Genomic DNA, 23,180 nt, shown 5'->3' with positions numbered 1-23,180 from the left:
CCTACCTACCTACCTACCTACCTACCTACCTACCTACCTCTACCTACCTACCTACTACCTACCTACCTACCTACCTACCTACCTACCTACCTACCTACCTACCTACCTACCTACCTACCTACCTACCTACCTACCTACCTACCTACCTACCTACCTCCTACCTACCTACCTACCTACCTACCTACCTACCTACCTACCTACCTACCTACCTACCTACCTACCTACCTACCTACTACCTACCTACCTACCTACCTACCTACCTACTACCTACCTCCTACCTACCCTACCCTACCTACCTACTACCTACCTACCTACCTACCTACCTACCTACCTACCTACCTACCTACCTACCTACTACCTACCTACCTACCTACCTACCTACCTACCCTACCTACCTACCTACCTACCTACCTACCTTACCTACCCTACCTACCAACCTACCTACTCTACCTACCTACCTACCTACCTACCTACCTACCTACCTACCTACCAACCTAACCTAACCTATACCTATTTTTGTTTGATACAAAAATACTATTGAAAATTAAAATAGTGTTATTGTTACGGTCCTTTTTTAAAAGAATGTTAATTAAGTTAATTTTAAAAGAATTTGTGAGACTGATTGCTACTGATTAGCCGTACTATCATTAAACATAAGCGTAATTAATAAGATAGTGCTTACTTAGAAACATTATCTTAAATGTTATATGACTATAAGGTTATATGTTTGTTATTTAATTTTATGTTGATTATTTTGATCTCAAATTATTAAAAAACCAAAGCAAATTAATATAAGATATCACCAAATGAGTGGAAGATTTCAAAGATTATCGTAAGAAGTACAAATTAATAAAAAAAGTCTTAAAAATGTCGTCTTTTTATTTTCGTTCCACGTTTTGCTGGATCCGCGCTGGATCAAGCTGGATTCAGGTTAATCCAGCAAAATTCCGCTGGATTGCAATCCCTATACACAGCATGCATAGAGTTAATGCAAACAAAATTTCTACACTTTTCAACCAGCACAAAAATGCCAATTTTTTTTTTTATTGCTGAATACAAGCTTCTTCGATAAGTACAACTTGAAAGCCAACATACCAACAAAAGAAATCGAAAAAACAGACATAATTCGATATGTGCCGAATAATATTTCTAATAAGTTTTTCCAGACTCTGTTCAATATGATCTATTTTCATACGGGGTTTTTGAATATGTCCCACCATTCTTGCAATGTTTTAAATGTTGTAAATTTAATAACTCAGCCAAAATTTGTAATAACAAGCAGAAATGTTATATCTGTGCCGGTGAACATCTTTTTCATCTAATTCATTAAATTGTATTAACTGTGGCGGGACATATCTTGCTATTTCTCGTGCATGCCCCATTAAAATTAAAAAGATTTCTGAAAAGAAAAACAAAATGACCTATGCTGAAGTTAGTAAGCCTGCAATCTATGACAAAGAATTTTCGACTTTAATTAGTAAGAAAGATATTATATCTCAGAAACATGTGTCTAATGTGAGTAATAATGTAAACGTTGTAAATAAACCTAATATTAAGTCATATAATGTATCTCCTGCACAGGATAAAAAAAATGAGCTAGAAAAGATTGCAAATAATGATGTCATATTAAATGCTATAATAAAATCTTAAATCCATTTAGCTAATTCTAACAATGAAGCTATAACTATAAATAAAATAAGAGATGTTTTTCTTTCCAATCTAATTTAATATGGATTTAAATGATTATAATGTTTACCAGGCTAAGAAATATATTTCAATAGCACAATTTAACATCCAGAATGTTAATAACAAAAAACCTCTCTTAATTAATTTTCTTTCGGAAAATTATATAGACAATTGTTTATTTAATGAAACCTGGTTAAAAAATAACATCAATGTCCCAGGTTATGATATTACAAGACAAGATGGCCCCAACGGCTATGGTGGAGTTGCAATCTTGATTAAAAATACATTGAAATATCAAATAATTAATACCCCTTATCACAATTTTTTACAAACAACGGCAATCATTATTAAAACAAGTGTAGGCAATTTATCTATATTGTGTGCGTACAGCCTTCCCAAGGGTGGACATTTAAAATGTAAAAGATTAAAGGAAATTATTAATGATTTGTCAAAACCAGTCATGCTCTCAGGTGATCTCAATGTGCATCATGTTGCATTTGGATGTTTGTCAACTAATTCTAGAGGAAATGATGTATATAACTTGTTAGACGATTGCAATCTTTGTATCCTTAATACTGGATCACCCGCAACTGTTGGTTCAATTCACCATAATTCTTCGGCTATTGACACATCCCGCATAAGTCCCACTGTAACTCCTCTTTGCAAGTGGAAGGTTCACAGTGGGGTCACTGTATGGGCAGTTATCATTACCCAACAATAATTAATATCCATAGAAAATTATGATTCAAAGATATTTCAATGTCGGGATCGTAAGTAACAAATCGATTTTCAAAAACTTACAAATCTCAAAAATTTAAATATTTATTTCAGAAAAAGTATTAACTCTCAAACGATTTCTCTTTTCTCGCAATCACTCTCTAAGCATTCTCTACCTACACAATAAATTTGAAACGTCTTAGTGTATGATTGCCATATTTAATTCGAAATAAAAGGAAAATCGATTTGTAACTTTCGATTCCGACATTGAAATATATATTTCAGAAAAAGTATTAACTCTCAAACGATTTCTCTTTTCTCTCAATCACTCTATTACCATTCCTTACCTACACCATAAATTTGAATCGTCCAAATGCATGATTGCTATATTTAATTCGGAAAAAAGGAAAATCGATTAGTAACTTTCGATTCCGACATTGAAATATTTATTTCAGGAAAAGTATTAACTCTCAAACGATTTCTCCTTTCTCTCAATCACTCTCTTACCATTCTCTACCTACACAATAAATTTGAAACGTCCAAGTGCATGATTGCCATATTTAATTCGGAAAAAAAGGAAAATCGATTTGTAACTTTCGATGCCCAAAATTAAAATATTTATTACAGAAAAAGTAAAAACTCTCAAACGATATTTCTTTTCCCTTAATGTCTCTCAAACGACTCTCTAACGATTCGCATTGAAAAAAAGAAAAAAAAGTAAAGTGTGGGGGCCAACTTCACACTAGAATTTGAAATTGTTTTTACGGAGAAAGTAGGAACTCTCAAACGATATTTCTTTTCTCTCAAACCCTCTCAAACGATTCTCAAACGATTTGCGTAAAAAAAAGTTAAAAAAATTAAAGTGAGGGCGCCAACTTCACGGAGGTTGCCGTAATAAATAAAAAAAAATCTTCTCTACTCTCTATAAAACTGTCATCTTGACAGCTTAATTCACCTATTTTTCGAGTTGGAGTCGGACAAGGAGAAGTCATAGAGTTTGATTATATTTTGACATAGTTTCAGCATCAGCAATAATAAGTCTGAAGAGCATTTTGAATGCGATTGGTGTTGTTCGAATTTTAGCAAACAAGGAATCGTTAACGCAGTTTAAAGTTCTCAAATTTACTCCGAATGTAACCAGAGAAAATGGGGATATTTACTACGTCTTCTCCGTTCGATCAAGATGTTGGTGAGTACAATCTAATAATTCTTTGTTGTTGTAATCTAATAATACAAAGACATTGTATTGATATAATTGTGGCTAAAACCGGCAAGAAAATATTCTACAAATGAATTTAGAGTATTAACTTTGTATTATGCGTCAAAACATCAAATCCTAATTGTTAATATGATAATGTTTAATAAAAACAATTTCAATGTTTTCTTTTACAAATATGATAATTATGCAGTTGTCGTTGATGTTACAATGAGAAAAATTGTGGAAAATAATGTCCCGGTTGCTCAATTCATTATGTTTGTGTTCTATTCTGTCACTTGACATACAAGGTTTGTCTTAACAATAGTTCACCTTCCATGTGAACAACCTTTATTAATATAAACCTTCTAAAAGCAGTCCAACATGATCTGCCTATTGTTTACTATGTGGATATACATTTATTCTAAACTTCACAACATGTACAAAGGACAACATATGATTTAGGGTCATTCACTTTAATGTCACATTAAATTTTGTCACACATATAACAATACTGACAACATTTGAATAATGATTTTATGCATATATATTATGACTATAAATTATATAAGTAATATTTATAAAGTACATTTTAAAACAAATTATAACAAGATGTTGAATGTTGCTGCGGGAATGTATACTCCTTCAGTGTGACATGAAAGGCAAGTCAGTCACTCTTGTCAACAATATGTGTTGACAGTGTCTGTTTGCATATATTGCTGTGGCAACATTCAGTACGCTCAAATGTATTGTTATGACTGTGGTGAGGGTAGGAGACCCAACACCATTCTAAGACCACTGTTATAGTACATGTGAATATTGCACAACCCATGGATATTGCTATAGTACTTACCCGGTCTTACTTATCCGGTCTGGAGGCAGAAGATGCCATTTGTCTTGTACTTTATAATAGCAGCTGTTAGATCATCTTTCAATATCTCTCACCTTAGTGACATTCCATCTAGAACTTGAGGTTTTCCATTGCGCATGTAATGTATGATAGGAACATAGTGTGTGATTTGTACAACATCTTAGAGCGCGCCACCAGCGAGAACAACACGAGCGAGGAGTGGGGTTTGATAATGGAGATATGCGATCGCGCCGGAGCGTCGTCGGCGAACGCGCGCGACTGCTTGCGCGCCGTGATGCGCCGGCTGGGGCACGCCGACCCTCACGTGCAGGTACACGCCGCCACGCTGCTGGACGCCTGCGTCGCCAACTGCGGTCGCGCCTTCCTGCTCGAGGTGGCCTCGCGCGACTTCGAGCTCGAATTTCGCCGCCTGCTTGCGCGCGCTCAGCCGCCCGTGGCGCAGCGGCTGCGGGCGCTGCTGCGCAAGTGGGCCGAGGGCGAGTTCCGCGACGATCCACAGCTCGACCTCATTCCCTCGCTGCACGCCAAGCTGGCCGCCGAGGCGGGTGAGCGTCCGGCCGCGTCCGCCGCGCCGCCCGCCTCCGCCGCCGCAGCCGCCGCCGCCGCCCAGCGCGAGCAGGACGAGCTGGCGCGCGCCATCGCGCTGTCGCTGCGCGAAGCTGGCTCTGCGGGCGCTGCGGGCGCGGCGGGCTCAGCGGGCTCGGCGGGCGCGATGGGCGGGGCGCTGTACCCACGCGTCGAAGCGGCCGAGGTTTCTCCGGCTCGGAAGGTGCGCGCTCTGTACGATTTTGAAGCGGCCGAAGACAACGAATTAACTTTTCTTGCCGGTGAAATTGGTTAGTATAATATTTATGAACGTAATAGACGAATATGTCGACTTCCATACTAATATATCTTATTATTTAATATTACTTCTTGTTATAAATGCAAAAGTAAAACTCCTTGTTTGTCCACCGCGCTTTCGATTTAAATAAAATTTAGTATACAGATAGACTAGAGGTACAGTTTAATGCCCAAAAAGGTATGATAATAAATTGTATAGAACTATCCTCATTTTACAGTTAGAAGCGCGAAACTTATTATTCAGGTTGTTAATTTGATATAAATAAATATGATATTGAAAGTTTGTAAAACCTTAAAGCGGTAAAATGACAATATGTACGAGTAAAGTTTGTGTAAACGTTTTGTAAGTTTAATATGTTTTGTTGTAATGTTTTATAAGTTTAAGTAAAAAAAACTCGAAGATCGAGTTAATCGATCGATCGATCGATGTAAAAGAATGATGTGTCTGTTCCGGTGACGCGCGCGCAGTTCACGTGACCGACTGCAGCGACCCCAACTGGTGGAAGGGCCACAACGAGCGCGGCGAGGGACTCTTCCCCGCCAACTTCGTCACCTCCGACCTCAGCGAGCCTCGACCGGGTGAGTCCCACCCGCCACCACTCGCCACCACCCACCACCACCCACCACCACACGCCGCCACTCGCCACAACCCGGCCTCACCCGCCCCCTCCCGCCCCCCATCGCATCTAAACATCAGCAGCAAATTACGAATTGCAGAAGAGGATCGGCGCGCGGGCGGCAAGAGCGTGCAGTTCGCTAGCGGCGAGGAGGAGAGCGGCGCGGGCGCGGGCGCGGGCGAGGAGGAGCCCTGCATCGACGAGGCGGCCATGGACGCCGCACTGGCGCTGCTGCACGACGCCGACCCCGCGGCCGCAGAGGACGAGCGCGAGCTGCGCCGCCTGGAGGCGCGCGTGCACGCCATGGGCCCGCTGGTGGACGCCGCACTCGAGCGCGCCGACCGCCGCCACGCGCGCCTCACGCAGCTCAGCGCCGACCTCGTCGACGCCCTCAACCTCTACCACTCGCTCATGCGCGAACCGCCCAAGTCGATGTACGCGCCGTCCGCCTTCCTGCCCCCAGGCGCCCTGCCCCCCGGCGCTCTGCCCCCCGGCGCCCTGCCCCCCGGCGCCCTGCCTCCGGGCGCCATGCCGCCCGGCGCCCTGCCGCCCGGCGCACTACCACCAGGCGCCCTACCGCCCGGAGCTCTGCCGCCCGGCGCCCTGCCGCACGCGCCCCCCCTGGCGCCGCATCAGCCGCACCAGCCACCGCCGCCCAGGTGACTGGCGCCGAGTTGCCACAATTGACTTGTAGCTCCTCGCGAGTCGCACGTCGGATAGTAAATATATTTACCGTACGGAGGCCGAGGTTCACCGCGCGTTTCATTTCAGGTGCTAAGCGCCATGTCTTCCCCCGCCCCCTGCCCCGGCCCCCGGACACGTCGCCCCCGGCCCCCGGACACGTCGCCCCCGGCCCCCGGACACGTCGCCCCCGGCCCCCGGACACGTCGCCCCCGGCCCCCGGACACGTCGCCCCCGGCCCCCGGACACGTGGCCTGTAAATATATGCTCGTCACTGCGCCATTACAACGTGTTTATTAATTGTATTATTGTAATTAATTATTTATACAAATGTAAACAATTTTAAAATTAATAAAAAACACGTTAAATGTTTTATTTCTACACCTTTACATACATTCATGGAAATCCTCTGAATGCGGCCACTTCGCGGAATGCCTCGTTGTGGACAACATTTTTAATATGTTATGTACATAATTATATTTAGATTATATAATAAAAAGTATATTAAAAGAAACTGTTTTATTTGTAAAAATATTTTCAATTACTTCGTATTACACATTTACATACACAACAATCGAGATATTCCATTAATTTTGATTTAACAATGTAACATATATTATCATTGACATGTATATAAATGTCGCAATCACAAGAAGAAATCAACTTTAATAAATCCAAATTAGAACACGAGCTGCGTTCTATGAGACTTCTTGTAAGTGCGATGTGCTTCTGACATTGGTCATTCTGGAAATAGGCATCGTAGCTAAAGCATTGTTTGTTGTACATCAGCCTGATCCGATACCTATTACCCACAACCGCCCCAAGTGAGCCCCCCCCCCCGCACGATATACAGATATATAAATCGCATTATATGTATAGACGCATTATTTTGGGTAAGTCACTGATCTCAAAAGTAAAAAAAGTCTATAACTTTAATATACAGATTGTCCGAGAAAGACGTCCACGACGAAGTACCACAGGTTCATTGGTCGAAGATATGACGTTTGACCAGACATCCATCCAAAGTTACTTCGTTTGGGTAGAAGAGGGCTTTAAAGTTTGCAAATTATTTTACATTTATTGAAATAATTCGAAAAGTCTAAAAACTTATAGTTAAAATTGAAACCATAGTTTTTATTTGATAAAATACACCTTTTTATAAAATAAATCTTTATTATAAAATCAACAGGAGGCTTGAAAACTCAATCGTATATAAAAAATCAATTGTATATTTGCAACCGCTTGTACAATCTCACACATTTCTTGTTGATGATATTTATATATTGATATGTACAGGGCCGAAGAAGTACCGACAGATGGTGTCAGGGGTGCGCGGGATGCTCGGCGAGCGCGGGATGCTCGGTGTGCGGGGTGAGCGCGGGGTGCTCGGTGTGCGGGGTGAGCGCGGGGTGCTCGGTGAGCGCGGGGTGCTCGGTGAGCGCGGGATGCTCGGTGTGCGGGGTGAGCGCGGGGTGCTCGGTGTGCGGGGTGAGCGCGGGATGCTCGGTGAGCGCGGGGTGCTCGGTGTGCGGGGTGAGCGCGGGATGCTCGGTGAGCGCGGGGTGCTCGGTGTGCGGGGTGAGCGCGGGATGCTCGGTGAGCGCGGGATGCTCGTGGCGCAGGGCGGGGGCGAGCGCTGCGCCGTGCTGCTCCAGAGCGTCACGCACTTGCGCCGCGCTGGGCCGCTTGCCGGGACACCGCTGCCAGCACCACAGCAGCAAGTGCCGTCTGAAACAGACAAACGTAAGTATCTCTGTTCAAATACGAAGTGAGTGAGCCTTCCCTCTACGACAGTAAATAAACATTTACTATCGTAGACGATACCATCTTTCGACCAGATCGCCGCTTAACATTAGGTGGGATCGTGGTCAAACGCAATGTTGTAAAGGCGGCCATCTTGGATCGAGAGATTTAAAGTATATCTATCGTATTATACTTTGATCTCGTTTACTCGCCAGGACTAATTCGCGGCACGGGAGTCGGCGGAGGGCACTAAATTCAATTTAAAAGATTAGGCTTTGGTAAGCCAGCGCGTACCATCTTTCGCTGACGTCACCACTTAACATCAGATGTGATCGCGGTCGAGAGCTAAGATACGGAAATAAAGGATCGTAAATGTAAGACAAACGTGTCGGGCGAGGCGTTAGCGGGCAGCGGCGGATGGTCTCCGGCGCGCAGGCCGGCCACGATGTCCGCGGTGCTGCGTGCGCCGTACGGCGGCTCGCCCAGCGTCACCAGCTCCAGCATGAGCACGCCGAGCGCCCACACGTCCGACGCCGCGGAGAACACGCCGCTCAGGAGGCTCTCGGGCGCCATGCAAGCGGCAGGCAGACGTCTGAGATTTTGCCATATGTATTCTTCCTCCTCTTCGGCGAGGTGGCGTGCGAGTCCGAAGTCGGCGAGTTTCAGGTTCCGCGTCTCGTCGACCAGGCAGTTGGCGGCTCGTATGTCGCGGTGAACGATACGGCGCGCCTCCAGGTAGCGCAGCGCCGCGGCCGCCTGTCGCGCCAGCCGCGTCAGCGCCGCGGCCGACACGTGGGCCGCTTCCGTCGCCTCCGCCTCCGCCTCCGCCTCCGCTTCGCCCTCGAGACTCGCGGACTCCGCTAGCGGGCGGCGCGCGCGCAGGTAATGCCGCAAGTCCCCGAAAAAGGCGTATTCCATAAAGAATACCGCCCGACCATCCAAGCACACTCCCTCGAAACGTATGATATTTTCGTGATTCAGAGAAGCCAAGACCCCCGCCTCGCGGATGAGCTCCGCCTCGTCCTGAAGGCGCTCGACGGCGGGCTCCTTGGCCGCCACGGCGAGCGCGGGCGCGCCCGGCCGCCGCAGCACCGCGACGCGCACGCGCCCGTACGCCCCGAAGCCCAGCTCCTCGCGCAGCTCGAACTGGTTGCGCGACACCAGCTTCGAACTGAACTTCGAGGAATTGTTCTTACGCTGCTCCTGCAGCTGCTCGAACAGAGCGAGGTCGCGCAGCTTGAGCCGGCGGAGGCGCGCACGACGCGCGTACGTCAGCGCGATGGGAGTCAGCACCGACACCGCCAGACAGACCCACCAGACGTTGTCGTGGCAGCGGGGCGCGAAGGCGTCCCCGGAGCGCGTGGTGTAGCAGCGCGGGTCGGGCGGGGCGCGCGGGCAGCACGGCCGGCGCGCGGGGGCCAGCTGGCGCACGCCGGCCGCGTCCGCGCGCCACACGGCCAGCAGCTCGCGCCGCGCGTCTCTCCACCGCTCCACGAACACCAGCGAGCTGGACACCTCGTACGTACTTCTGTTGTATACCACTTCCTGGACGATTCCTTGGAATTTCGTTGTATTAATAGCCGTATCAAAATTTCTGTAACAATACTTCATTTTGTCAAAATGAAACAGTCGAGTTGTGAACAATTTTTCAATTCGGTGGCCGCCGGGCGGACAAATTATACTTTAAATCGTTTACAAAGCTTAACTTCACCTTCAGCTAACGCTTACGTAATATTATCATAAATATATTATCTATATAATATATTATCATATCTGCCCTGCACATAATTATACTTTCCTCTCATATACCGGATGACTGGTAGAGAATGCCTTAGGCAAGTCCTCCTTGTACTTATAAAAGTGCTAAAGAATAAATAAATAAATGTTATGTTTTCTTTTTTTTTCTTCGTTCCAATATAAATATAGATTAGGGAACCCTAGTCGCTATAAAAGAGTAATTGCCGAGTGTTACCTCGACGTCTGATCATGGACACTCACTGGGTATTCCCGAAGACGTAACGGTCGTAAACGCTGTCAGGGCGATCGCTGACGAAATCCACAACCGTCCTATTGAGAAGTCGCAAGCCGTCCAAGATCGGCGCGGCCAGCGGCGGCCAGGCGCGGTCGGGCCAGCGCGCCTCGAGCGCCGCCAGCTCGTCCCCGCCGCCCCGCCACCACTCCGCGCCCGTCGCCCCGCGCCACGCCACGCCCAGCGCCAGCGGGCGCGGCTCGCCCGGCCCGCAGCGCCCCGCCCCGCGCCACTCGCGCACCACCCACAGGTACTCCCCGCTCGTCGCCATGCGCAGGCGCCGCGCCGCGCACATCACCTCCGCGCTCATTGTCGCGTTGGCGTTCACGAAGTACACCCGCGCATCTGCATCTCTGAACTCCCGCAGAGCGTTTTCGATGCTTTCCAAGGACGTTACGTTTCGCTGGCGTATCACTATAGAACTGTCGCGAATCGCATCCGTGAGCTCGTCGGCCAGCGTCGTTCTATCCGCGAGCACGGCGAGGCGCCGCACGCCGCACTCCTCGAGGAGGTGCAGGTAGGCGAGCGCCAGCAGCCGCGCGGAGCCCGCGACGCCGCGCACCACTCTGTTGGGGCGCAGGCCGGCCGGCGGCGCCCCGTACGCCAGCAGCGGGCGGGCTATCTCCTCCGCCTTGTGCGCCGCGCCGGCGCCCGCACTCGCGGCCAGCCAGCCGACCACGTGCTGCTCGCTCCACTCGTCCTTTGCTAAAAATAATTCATCACCGATGACGTCGCCGCGTTCGCAGTCGATCGTCTTATATTCGATAGTGATCGCGGCGACGGTCGTCGGACGACTCGTCGTCACGTCGGTGATCGATGCGTTGCCGAAAACGGCCTTGCACATGTTTTCATATTCACCGCGGTCGGGGTCGTCCCCGCATAGATATAAACGTATCGTTAAGATGACTCGATTCTCCGAAGCCCGATCGGTCTTTCGCAGGTTCGTCAGGGCCCAGTCGCAGGCGTACTCCTCGATGTCGGCGTCGCGCTGCAATTTATATGCGAGCACTTTTCTTATATCTGCGGCACTCGGAGCGAAGCTCTCGACGACTCGCCTGACGTGGGGTGCAAATCTATCTAACCGTACGGTAGCTTTACCCGATATCGGTATTCGCAAATTAAATTCGTCGAGACGATGTGATCGCGTATCGGGATTGCAATAAGGCGGTTCGGACACGGCTCGTACGGAGCTATCGTAGACCTCGAGAGGTCTGTCGAAAAGCAGCAATGAACGGTTGAGTCCGGCCACGAGTGCCATCAGCGGCTCCCCCAGCAAGATACGCAGCGGTCGCGCTGAGCACGTCGCGCGCCGCACCAGCGCGCTCGCCTCGCCGGCCAGCCGCGCCGGCGCCACCAACACTGCGCACTGCGCGCATTCGCCCGCCTCGCCCGCCTCGGACCTCGCCAAGTGACTGTATACAAACCATAGGTATTGTCTTTAGAGAGAGGTGGTCTTAGCATGGAATAAGACTGGCGTGTCTTATTGAGTTTCTACCAACAGTCTCCAGTCAGGCGGTAGGTCGGCCACGCTGAGGAAGGCGCACCGGGAGGGCGCGGAGGGCGCGGAGGGCGCGGAGGGCGCGGAAGGCGCAGCGGGGGGCGGCCAGGTCGCAGCGGCGGGCGCGCAGCCCGGCCCCGGCCGCGTCTGTAGCCGCGCGCGCTGCAGGAACTCTTCTCTCGGCCTCACATTCATCTCGAACCTGCTCAAAAAACGCATCTCATTCGAATGACAAACTGGCGTAAGAAAGTAATGTACAAAAACTTGCAAATTAAATCTATATGCGTAAAATTATTAACAGATTATATAGCAGTTGCAAATATACGGAGTCGCGGCCAAAAGCTAGTGATAGAATATTGTTTGGTTACGAGTGTTTTAAGCCTCCTGTTGACTTATAACTTATAATAGCAAAGATGTATTTATTCTACAAGAACAAGAAGGTATAGTTCAAAAACCAAAAACTATTCTCACAATATGAATAACATCTATTACACACTTTTCGAGATAGTGGAATAAATGTAAAATAATTTATAGACTTTGGAGGCCTCTTACGCCTAAACTACGCAGTTTAGAAACGTTGCCTAGATTATTGTTACTACGTAGGCGAATTTCTAACGGTCTGTTGCTTCGTCGTATCCTATAAAGTTTTCGTATTTACATATGGTCGTCGTTCTGTTTGCGGAGGCGTACGTCGCTGTAGCCGTTGTGTCTCAGCGCGGCGGCCAACAGCGCGGCCAGCGCGAGCCCCGCCGGGCCCTCGCCGGCGCCGGGCCGCACCGCCAGCCCGTGCTCCCTGCCGTACGCCCGCAGCTCCCGCGCGCGCCCCGCGCCCTCCTCCGACCTGACTGCTGACAACATTCTGTTGAGTGAGGTCGGGACAAGAAGAGAGTGCACTTGTTGCGGGACAATTAGCCTCGTTAATTAGTTTCTGAATGATGAATCTGATTGATGAATTATAAAACTAACAAACATAATGAACTTACGTCAGTCGGGGTGAAAAACATTCCGTCATTGCCGAACTCACTCACATCGCGTCACCAGGCGGGCGCAGGCGTCGTCCAGGGCGCCGGCGCACGCCAACGCAGCCAGCGCCAGCGCCAACGCCGGCGCCGACCCGCTCGCCGCAAACATGGCCCCGCGTTTCGAATACCTCGTCGCTGCAGCAAACGCCGTCTATAACCACTTTGTCCTAGTATATGTATCTCAGTACGCTCATTACAATAAATAAGTTAGAATTCGTTTTTTTCTTTACTCACAAGTATATGCCTGTGGTCTTTTATCGCGGACAACAAAAAACATTAACAACGTGAGGGAGTGGCGCTGTAACACTACCTCACTTTGACATGGTCTATACAGTACTTGCACCTCGATACTTTCTTACGCTAAATATTATATTAACTTGACTAGCGATACCTTTTAAAATAACTTCGAGAAAAAATATACTTTTAAAAACTAGAAACGACGTGCGTCATACTGGTGGTATGGTTCATGCACATGCAAAATTTAATCGATTGATAATAACTTTAGTTTTGTAAAAAATTAATACCGTACCAAAACAAAGGTTTTCGTGTTGTTATCTGCGAGTAGCTGGGCGGTGCTGTGTGCTGTGTGCTGTGTGCGTTGTCGGCGCGACCTCCAGGTCTGGTGTGCGCGGCGCGGTGCAGGGCGCGGTGCAGGGCGCGGGGCCCGCGCACCGCCACCGCCCCGCTCTCGTCCCGCGCACCGACACGCGCCAATAATTATTATTATGTACGACTGTATAGGTAGAGGAAATTAAATATTTTCCTTGTACACCACCACTCTAAAATTATCACAAAAGTAGTGAAATATGATATAACATACTGTTTGCTTTGACAATGGTAGAGATCTCAGCAGCATTAGTGCAGTAGCGCGAGCCGCCCGCTCGCTCGCCACAAAACTACACAGATTGATGACTGATAAAACGGATCGATTCACTGACAGCCTGATAAAATATAAGATCTTGAGTCTAGAGGTTGACTGACAGTTTGTATAGAAATATGTTATTCTTTCAGTAGATTTACTTGAAGATTGAGATACAATTTTAGGTATCCGTAAAGAATAGCGTGACGCTGAAGAAGTCCAGTATCCGGGGAGGTCAGGAGGACGCAGCCGGAGGACATCAAGGTCAGTTAGGTAAGGTGAGGCATAGAAAATGACACAAAAGGCATCCTTGTTGGTTTATAAGTCGGAAGGAAACAAATGTTAAGTTTGAAGCAGCGGCCTGTCAGTCAGTCAGTGACACATACATATAGAGGTAAGTGTTGGTTTGTCACAATTTGACTTACTGTATTTGAATGAAGGGGACGGCAGCGGAAGTACTCGGGACAGCGAGAGTCGGCCATAAAATTAAATTAATCCGAGAAATTAAAGATATCAATAAAGATTAAAAATAAATTCTTTTACACAATTCAATTCAATTAAAAAAATCTTTTACAGAATTCATTGTAAAATAAACATTATTTACATTGATTTTTTTATTTATTTAAACCAGGGATCCCCAAACTATTTTGTAAAAGTGACCCCTTTTTCTAAAATGAACCACTACCATAGACCCCGATGGCCAAATGACCTACTTTTAAGATCAATTATTGTTATTATTATTATTTTTCATTCTGACTTAGGTCAATAGAAGAAGACAGAGTGAGAATTAGCAATGCTTTATGTTCGATATGGGGGTCGATATCGACCACTTTGGGAATCCCTGACCTAAACTAATTTTTTATTTTTGTTTAATTTAAAATAATGAAAGAGGAACTTATAGAGAGCACTTATACTATATCAAAATAGAATAGACATTATTCGAATATTTCAAATAAAAAAAACAGTCTTATCCCATATGAATATCCGGCTCGAAGGACCAAAATGTTTATTCGGTAGCAACCCGGGGGTGGTTGAACGCGAACATACAGTACGAAAGACACGGGAGTGTACCGGCAACAATCAACTGTATACATCCAAATTGTGGGACACATGAAAATAAAACCACATATGAAGATTAACAAAGAATGCTTTATTGGTAGAGATGTCTCTCGTTAAATTTCTCTGAAACAGCTGCCATAGCATCATCTTTTAAAGGTGTGCGTTCTTTTCACCGATATTAATTAGATTACAGAATGTGCATCACGTTCGTGAATTTACTGTTTATAGTACCTACTATTTCTCAGAGCACATATTGTACAAATTCCACATATTGTGAAATGTTCTATGGTCACACATAAGCACTGCTTTAGTCATGGTCGTTGATACGATCGATCACACAGAAGTACTTACTCATCCCTACTTTTACTTGCCAAAATGATGAAGACTAACTTATAGCGGCAAGCTAACTTGACCAGTGAGCCGTTGTCGCGGTTAGTTCTGTTACAAAATATTACATATGTACCTAAAACTTTATTATTTAGCAAAAAAAAACATGAGAATACAGCTGCTAGAAAAGGATCTACTGAAACTTTATCATTGACAGGGACATACACTAGATCGTATCGTAATTAAATTACACTTATGACTACCGGGTCAGATAAATTTGGCTGTCTATAATTATGTATATTAGACATTGTACAATGTATTTACAGTCAAAACCGTTTATAGCGACATCGTTTAGAACAACATACCGGTTAAATTGACCAAAATCAAAGGTCCTGGCTGAATGTTATTACATATCTTTCCTATTAATATCTGTCACCGGTTGTTACAACTATCGGTTTTTACGACTCAATATGAGTAGTCCCTTCGATGTCGTTATAACAGATTTTGACTGTATTCTTAATTTAAGAAAAACCAAAACCTAACTGACTGAGGGTCTATTGAAATAACGCCGTCTATTGTTTGGGTTATATTAAAATTTATAATTTATATAAAATAAATAAACTGTTATATTCAATAATTTCCTATTCAAAGATGTTCTCGAAAGCATAAGATTTGTCAATGAAAAATAAAAAGTTACAGTGAGATTTGAACTCATTCACTACATATTTTTTCACTACATGCTTATGTAATGTACTCAATCTCACTCCTCAAAACTGGTTCAGTTGTTGAGGCTGTACATTGTTACAATGGAATTTACATACATTCAAAACCACAAAAATATACTTTCAGTCAGGTCATAGAAAACAAAATTACAAACTTTTTTTAAAGTTTTGGAATTTTGTTCTTTATTTTAATGAAGACTCAGAAGTTTATCCTCAAACTAATTAGGTGTTACAATAAATATTATTAATCACAATATTTTGAACTTGCGGTGAAATTTCAGTCGAAAACCTACTTCATTTCTAACATTTTTTACACTAAATGAAGTAACGATCTATTAACAATCGCAAAACATACTTTCGGCTTAAACGATAGCTATTGAGGTTCTCTACCTCCACATTGCTTAATCACCTGTATGTAAATACACAGTCAGGTCATAAGTATTGTCACACAGTAAAAACTTTTCTTTTAGAATGCTGGCGAATTGAAAATTTTGAATTTTTGAATTCTGAAAAATTTGAATATAACCAAAAGATTCGTCTATCGTACCATCAAACGATACAATGAAGACTCTAGTGTAGATGACAGGTCAAGAGGTGGTCGCCCTCGGTTTGTTAGGACTCCAGCAGTGATGAAAGCTGTGAGGGCGCGAATTCAAAGAAACCCCAAACGTAAGCAGAAACTGTGGGCCCTTCAGATGGGGGTAAGTGAAATGGGTGTTAAATGAAGACTTAGGGCTTCGTGCATATCGAAGAAAAACAGGACATCGTTTGAATGCTCATCTAATGGACCTGAGACTGAAGAGATGCCGCGCTTTGTTGAAGCGGTACCCGGAAAAAAATATCGTGAAATTCTTTTTTCGGATGAAATTTTTTTTACCGTAGAAGAGAGCTACAACAAACAAAATGATAAGGTGTCCGCACACAGTAGTGAAGAAGCGAGCAACCGTATTCTGCGTGTGCAACGAGGTCATTTTCCATCCTCGCTCATGGTATGGTTGGGAGTTTCTTATTGGGGCTTAACAGAGGTACATTTTTGTGAGAAAGGTGTAATAACGAATGCAGCTGTGTATCAAAATACAGTCCTGACGAACCTCGTGGAACCTGTTTCTCATGCCATGTTCAATAACAGGCACCGGGTATTCCAACAAGATTCGGCGCCAGGTCATAGAGCGAAGAGAACACAAGACTGGCTGGCGGCGCGTGAAATCGACTTCATCCGGCACGAAGACTGGCCCTCCTCCAGTCCAGATTTGAATCAGTTAGATTACAAGATATGGCAACACTTGGAGGAAGAGGCGTGCTCAAAGCCTCATCCCAATTTGGAGTCACTCAAGACATCCATGATTAAGGCAGCCGCCTGTATTGACATGGACCTCGTTCGTGCTGCGATAGGCGACTGGCCGAGCAGATTGAAGACCTGCATTCAAAATCACGGAGGTCATTTTGAATAAACTTTAGTGTCATAAGAATCTATGTTTTGTTAAGTTCATTTTGGTATATAAATGGTCATATCTATATATATAAAAGAAAGTTGTGTTAGTTACACCATTTATAACTCAAGAACGGCTGAATCGATTTGACTAAAAATTGGTGGGCAGGCAGCTTAGAACCAGGAATAGGACATAGGATAATTTTTACCCCGTTTTCTTTTTTTTTTTATTCTGCGCGGACGGAGTCGCGGGTAAAAGCTAGTAATGAATAAACTTGTTTCAATTACTTTATATTAAACATGTGACAGAATTTATGATCTGACTAGGTAAATAGCAACGAGTGCGGTTTCGTCGTTGCGTTCATATTACACCTAATTATCGGTTACAGTTACACGTAAACGCAAACTACTCGCCAGTTGGACTAGAAGAGAGTGGAATGTGGCGGCGGCAGGAAGCGGTCAGTGTCGCGCGGCTCGGCGCTGAGGTAGGTGGTGTCCGTGTGGGCGGAGGCGTGCGCGGAGGCGTGCGCGGAGGCGTGCGCGGAGGCGGGGTCGGGCGCGGTCCAGCTGAGCCAGCGCGCGGCCGCGAGGTCCGGCGGGGCGCGCCAAGGCGGCTCGTCGGCCAGCGGCAGCGGCAGCGCGTCCAGCGGCACGTCCAGGCAGGGCGTCAGCAGGCGCGGAGAGCCGCCCAGCCGCGCCGCCAGCTCCGCCGCGCTCGGCCGCAAGCGCTGCTCGCGCTGCCAGCACGACTTGATCAGCGCCTCGCTGTCTCACGCGCGCACAAACACAACACGCATATCACTAAAATGTTACATTTTTCCTTCACAAAAAAATTTAATTCTGCCGCTACAAAATACTACATTTTAGAAAGTTGAGCAAAAATGTTAAGATTTTTTTAAATCCACGACGGCGCCTCTAAAACATCGGTACTCACAGCGGCGGCGCGAGGCCGGGCGGCAGGTCCAGCGTGTGGCCCGCCTTGACGCGCGCCAGCACCTCCGCGTTGCTGAGCCCCTGGAACGGCAGCGACCCGAAGGTGACCATCTCGTACAGCAGCACGCCGAACGACCACACGTCCGAGGCCGCGGAGAAGACGCCCAGCGCCAGGCTCTCGGGCGCCATCCAGCGCACCGGCAGCATGCCCTTGCGGCTGAAGCGGTAGTAGTCGTTCTCGAACACGAGTCGCGTCATGCCGAAGTCTGCCAACTTGAGCACGCGCCGCGCCGACACCAGGCAGTTGCGCGCCGCCACGTCGCGGTGCACGTAGCGCAGTCGCGCCAGGTATGCCAGCGCGCGCGCCGCGTCCCCCGCCATGGCCGTCAGCCGCCGCGCGGACACCTCGTCCGCCGGCCCGCCCCCGCCCTCGGCCGCGCCCTCGGCCGCGCCCTCGCCCTCGCCCGCGCCCTCGCCCGCGCCCTCGCCCGCGCCCTCGCCCGCGCCCTCGCCCGCCAGCGCCAGGTGCCGCCGCGCCAGAAGGTAGTTCTTCAAGTCCCCGTACAGCATGAACTCCATGACGGTGCACACCGGCTCCGTCTTCGTGACGACGGCGAGAAGGCGCACTATGTTCTTGTGGTCGAAGCGTTTCATCGCCTCCGCCTCCGAGAGAAAGTCGAGCTTCTCCTCGGTGGTGGCGCCGGCCTTGAGCGTCTTGACGGCCACAGCGGTCCAGGCGCGCGCCTCGCCCAGCAGCGCGTGTCCGCCGTACACCGTGCCGAACGCGCCCATGCCGAGTTTGCGGTTGATGACGACGCGCTCCCGCGGCACCTCCCAGCGGTCGAGGCCTTCGCGCGCGGGTGCCACCGGGCGCAGCGCGAGCGCGGCGAGACGCGCGCGGCACTCGCGCTCGGCGCGCCGCTTGCAGTGCAGCGCGGCGGCGGCCAGCACGGCCATGGCCAGCACGAGCAGCAACGCCGCCAGCGCCACGCCGGCCGCGCGGCAGTCTGCACGCAGCAGCCGGGCCAGCGGACGCAGCGCGCAGTTGTCGTCGCCGCCGTCACCGGGCGGGGCGCCGTCGGGCGTGCGCCAGCGCGGGGCGCCGAGGTACAGCGGGCCGCCGCGGCGCCAGCGGCCGACGGCGCGCCGCGACCCGTTCTCCCACTGCAGCAGCAGCAGGGGCGCCACGCGCACGGCGCCCGCGCCCTCCCGCGCCCACAGGAACCTCCCCGTCAGCCCGACGTACTCGGTTCCCGTCGCGTTTTCGATGAGGCTTCTGCGGAAATAATTTACAAGAATTGTAATATTATTAATTATTAATAATATAATTATGATTAACGAGATGTTCGGTCGTTACTTAAAGAGGGTGGGGGGTGAGTTAGGTTGCGGGGAGGGTTGCTGACCGGACTGTGTCGGGGTCGTGCAGGTCGGCGACACGCGCGGGCCGCTCGGCCAGCACGCGGTCCAGCGCGCCCGCCCACAGCCGCAGCACGTCGTACAGCAGCGCCGCCGCGCCCGCCGCGCCCACTGCGCACGCCCCGCCCGCGCCCACGCTCGCACCGCGCCGCGCCCACGCCGCGCAGCGCGCCGCCCACTCCTGCCGCCACGCCGTCTGTCGGCCAAAGTGCCGCCATTATTGACACATAAATAACATTAATTCGACGATCAAACGAATAAATTCAACTATTACTACCTGCACTTATGAGCTATTTCTAGGAGGCGACTCAGTGAGACGGGAGCACTGACATCAACAGCGAGATCAGGGTGACAAGAATGGTTATCCCGTAAGTTTTCTTAAACCTCTGGAAATTTTGAAGAAAATTCGGTCGCTCCAAAAGTCCTACGTGCACGGGACGACAGGAATATAAAATGAAAAATGCTCACGTTATTTTGAACATGTCGATCGAGTGCTTCGGGGCGCTGCGAGAACTTCGCCCCGGCGTCGGCGTCGGCGTCGGCGTCGGAGTCGGGCGGCAGGCCGGCGGCCTCTTCGCGCCACGCGGCCAACCACTCGGCCGCGAAGCTGAGGTGTCCATCGGCGACGGCGTCTAGGTCGCGCTGAGCGCAAGCGGGCCGGTCCCCGGGGCGCGCGCGCAGCCAGCCGGCCGGCAGCGCGCCGGGCAGCAGCCACACCGCGCCGGCGGCCGGCGCCAGGCCCGCGCGCGCCCCCGCGCACAGCGCCGCGCGCACCACGCGCGCGTCTTCCGCCGCCACGAGCAGCACGCGCGCGCCCGACGCCGCCACGCGCCGCGCCCACTGCGCGACGTAACATCGTATTTATTATTATACTAGCTGTTGCCCACTGTTCCGTTTGCGTGAAGTTATAGAAAACGTTATAGTAGTCTATGTGTTCTAGACCTCTAATCTTATATACTACGTTCTTATTCGTGCCAAATTTCATCGAGATCCGCTGAGCCGTTCTGGAGATCCCTTCTAACAAACATCCATCCATCCAGCTTAACTTTCGCATTAATAGTATTAGTAAAATACGCGACTGATAAGAGGGTATTATGTAAGTTTGATTTTTTATGTTTGTGGGTTTTTGTGTAATACTCGCTGTCTCCCGCGACTTCGTAAGTCGTAAGTGTAGAATTAATAAAATTAAATAAGCGAAGGCACAATTATAAGAAATAAACATGGATTTAATTTAAATATCATACATAAAAACTAAAATATGTCATTAAAAGGTGTCCCTTAAGGCAAGGTTCCGAAGATACTGGCAGCGTCCCCCCTTTGAATGGCTAGACTAATTCTAATTCTTATTAACTAAGTTATATATTACTCCTGTGATAAAACGGTTCTTACATCATCAAATATTTGTCCGTCATCCTCGGGAAGGGGATCGGGTAGCTCGAGGTGCACGACGAGCGGCACGCGCAGGCGCGAGGCGTCCAGTGCAGCGCGCGCGGCGTGCTCGCTCAGCGCCGCCAGCCGCCGCCAGCGCAGGCGCAGCGCCAGCGCACTCAGCGCGCTCGCCGCGTCGCGCGCCTCTCCCGCGGCCAGCAGCGCCGCCGCACCGCGCGCCGCCGCCTGCGGGCTGTAGGCCAGCAGCGGCAGTGCGTGCGCCGCGCTCTGCCGCGCCACCTCCGCGAACGCGCCGGCGCAGCCCGGCCCCGCCATGGCCGACAGCGCGCCGAACTCGCCCGTGCCCAGCGCGGTGAACATGTATCTGTACGCTTGACGCACGTCGCAGCGGTCGTCGAACAACTCGACCTTGAAGCGCGCGGCTCGCGGGGCGCCCGCCGCCTCCAGGTGCGCCTCGGCCAGCTGCGCGGCGGCGGCGAGCGCGTGCGCGTCGTGCGCCTGGCGCGGCGTCGCGCTCGGCACCATCACCACCACGCGCACCTCGCTTCTCCGCTCGCTTTTCGGGTGCGCTTTTAGGAATTCCTCCGCGGCGGCGTCCGGCGCGAGGCCGCTGCGCGCGCGCGCCGCCAGATCGCGCGTCTCCTCGCCGTCGAGTCGGAAGCGGACCAGCGCTCGGACCGCGGCCGTCGACCTCGCGATCGCTCTAACGTTAGCGAATTTCATAAGACGTAGACTTTCAAAGGGGCAGTCCGTCGTGCCGATCTTTGCTTGTCTCGGATCGGGGGCGCAGGGCGGGGGGCCCAGCAGGACGGCGGGCAGCGTCGCCAGCTCCGTCCACTCGGGCGCCCAGTCGCACAGGATGGGGCGCGGCGACGGCGACGGTGCGGCGAGGAGCAGGCGCGCGGCCGCGGCCAGACGCCGGCGCAGCGGCAGCGCCCGCACGCGCAGGCGCGCCCGTAGCGCCGCGTCCCGCAGCACGCTCGCCTCGCCCGCGTCGCTTGTCAGCACCACGGCGCAGCTCGCGTTCGGCGCCGAACACCAGGGCGGTTCGAAGAATTCAATTAAATTTCTGTAAAGTAAGTATAAACATACGAAAGATGGATCCGTGAAATTTTGACGAATTTTGAAAGGTTGTTGTGACTCTGAATTATACGGCTTATATCTTATGGCTTTTAAAATAGATGTATTCAGTTAAATTATAATTTAATATTACGGTAGTTTAAAAACATTACACTGTTTCTAGTTTGAACTCGTCGCTTTGATCTCTATCGGACGATTCTGCCGAACGACGAGAACTTGTTCTATTTCCTATCTTCTTCTTTCGGTGCTATCTCCCAACGAAGGTTGGCGATCATCATAGCAACCTGAACTCTGGACACGGCGGCTCGAAATATAGAACACGTTCTTTTGTTGTACCTTTGGCGCAGATTTTTCAGCCAAGATGTTTTTCTCCTTCCTGGACTTCTTTTTCCATTTCCTATACTAATATCTAAACATGGATTTGCTTACGGCAGCTCGTCCGAAGATTGAAGTATAGCATCTAGAGAATGCGGCGGCATCTCGTACTGCCGGGCGACGTCTTCGTCGGCCAGGTCCAGCAGGGAGCGAGCGTGGGGCGTGTGGGGCGTGTGGGGCGCGCGGGGCGTGTGGGGCGCGCGGGGCGTGCGGGGCGCGTGGGGTGCGAGGCGCAGGCAGGCGCGGCGCGCGGGGGGCACCGCGTCGCCGAACACGTCCAGGCCGTAGTCCCGCAGCGGCCATGCGGCGGGCGCGGAGGCAGCGGGCACGGGCAGCAGCGCGACGTGCAGCCCGCCGGCCGCCAGCGCGGCGAAGGCGGCGTCCCGACAGGCGCGGGTGTCGGGCGCGGCGGGGGGGCGGCAGGCGGGGGGCGGGGGCGCGGTGCGGGCGGCGCGGCCGGCGCGGCGCAGTGCCGCCGCCGCCAGCGCAGCGAGCGCCGCTCCAGTAGCGCTGCCGCCGGGCGCCGCCGCAGTTACCACCAGCTCGGTGTCGTTTCCCGGGGATCGATTTGGCTGTTGCCGTTGGTTCTCTGTAAGTTTTTTTAAATAGCAATATAACAAAAGTTTTGCAATCACCAGAATTTGGTTTCGGACACGTTCATATTCAATCGTATCATCGGCGTATTTTAA

The 23,180-nt window shown here is 49.9% G+C and overlaps 3 protein-coding genes across 3 annotated transcripts; 1 reads left to right on the top strand and 2 right to left on the bottom strand.

Moving 5' to 3' along the window:
• The first annotated feature begins 3,320 nt into the window (after positions 1–3,320).
• LOC106707727 (signal transducing adapter molecule 1) lies at positions 3,321–6,592 on the top strand. Its single transcript, XM_045686786.1, has 4 exons — positions 3,321–3,592; positions 4,634–5,305; positions 5,781–5,891; positions 6,030–6,592. The coding sequence occupies exons 1-4, from the start codon at positions 3,550–3,552 to the stop codon at positions 6,590–6,592; spliced, it is 1,389 nt and encodes a 462-aa protein (XP_045542742.1). The 5' UTR covers positions 3,321–3,549.
• A 1,340-nt stretch (positions 6,593–7,932) lies between these two features.
• LOC106719224 lies at positions 7,933–12,738 on the bottom strand. The gene is made up of 5 exons (XM_045686749.1): positions 12,539–12,738; positions 11,882–12,082; positions 10,352–11,794; positions 8,739–9,947; positions 7,933–8,338 (listed from the first exon to the last, which is right to left on the bottom strand). Exons 1-5 carry the CDS (start codon positions 12,736–12,738, stop codon positions 7,933–7,935), a joined length of 3,459 nt encoding a protein of 1,152 aa, XP_045542705.1.
• A 4,982-nt stretch (positions 12,739–17,720) lies between these two features.
• LOC106719226 lies at positions 17,721–22,829 on the bottom strand (the record flags this gene model as incomplete). The annotated part of the gene is made up of 8 exons (XM_045686693.1): positions 17,721–18,063; positions 18,233–18,660; positions 18,748–19,507; positions 19,635–19,843; positions 20,215–20,279; positions 20,334–20,487; positions 21,037–22,105; positions 22,546–22,829. Coding segments are annotated over 8 exons (3,312 nt in total), but the record flags the coding sequence as incomplete, so codon positions are not given.
• Positions 22,830–23,180: the final 351 nt, after the last annotated feature.

This window comes from Papilio machaon, chromosome 1 (genome assembly GCF_912999745.1).
Source record: "Papilio machaon chromosome 1, ilPapMach1.1, whole genome shotgun sequence".
NCBI lineage: Eukaryota > Metazoa > Arthropoda > Insecta > Lepidoptera > Papilionidae > Papilio > Papilio machaon.
The sequence above is the reverse complement of the archived record's forward strand: the minus strand, read 5'-3'. Positions and strand labels throughout refer to the sequence as shown.

Coding starts and splice junctions, on each gene's coding strand:
- LOC106707727 (XM_045686786.1), top strand. CDS start 3,550: ATGGGGATATTTACTACGTCTTCTCCGTTCGATCAAGATGTTG. Junction 3,593..4,633: donor TCCGTTCGATCAAGATGTTG/GTGAGTACAATC, acceptor ACAACATCTTAG/AGCGCGCCACCAGCGAGAAC. Junction 5,306..5,780: donor TTTTCTTGCCGGTGAAATTG/GTTAGTATAATA, acceptor ACGCGCGCGCAG/TTCACGTGACCGACTGCAGC.
- LOC106719224 (XM_045686749.1), bottom strand. CDS start 12,738: ATGTTGTCAGCAGTCAGGTCGGAGGAGGGCGCGGGGCGCGCGCGGGAG. Junction 12,083..12,538: donor AAACAGAACGACGACCATAT/GTAAATACGAAA, acceptor TTTTTTGAGCAG/GTTCGAGATGAATGTGAGGC. Junction 8,339..8,738: donor GCTAACGCCTCGCCCGACAC/GTTTGTCTTACA, acceptor TGTCTGTTTCAG/ACGGCACTTGCTGCTGTGGT.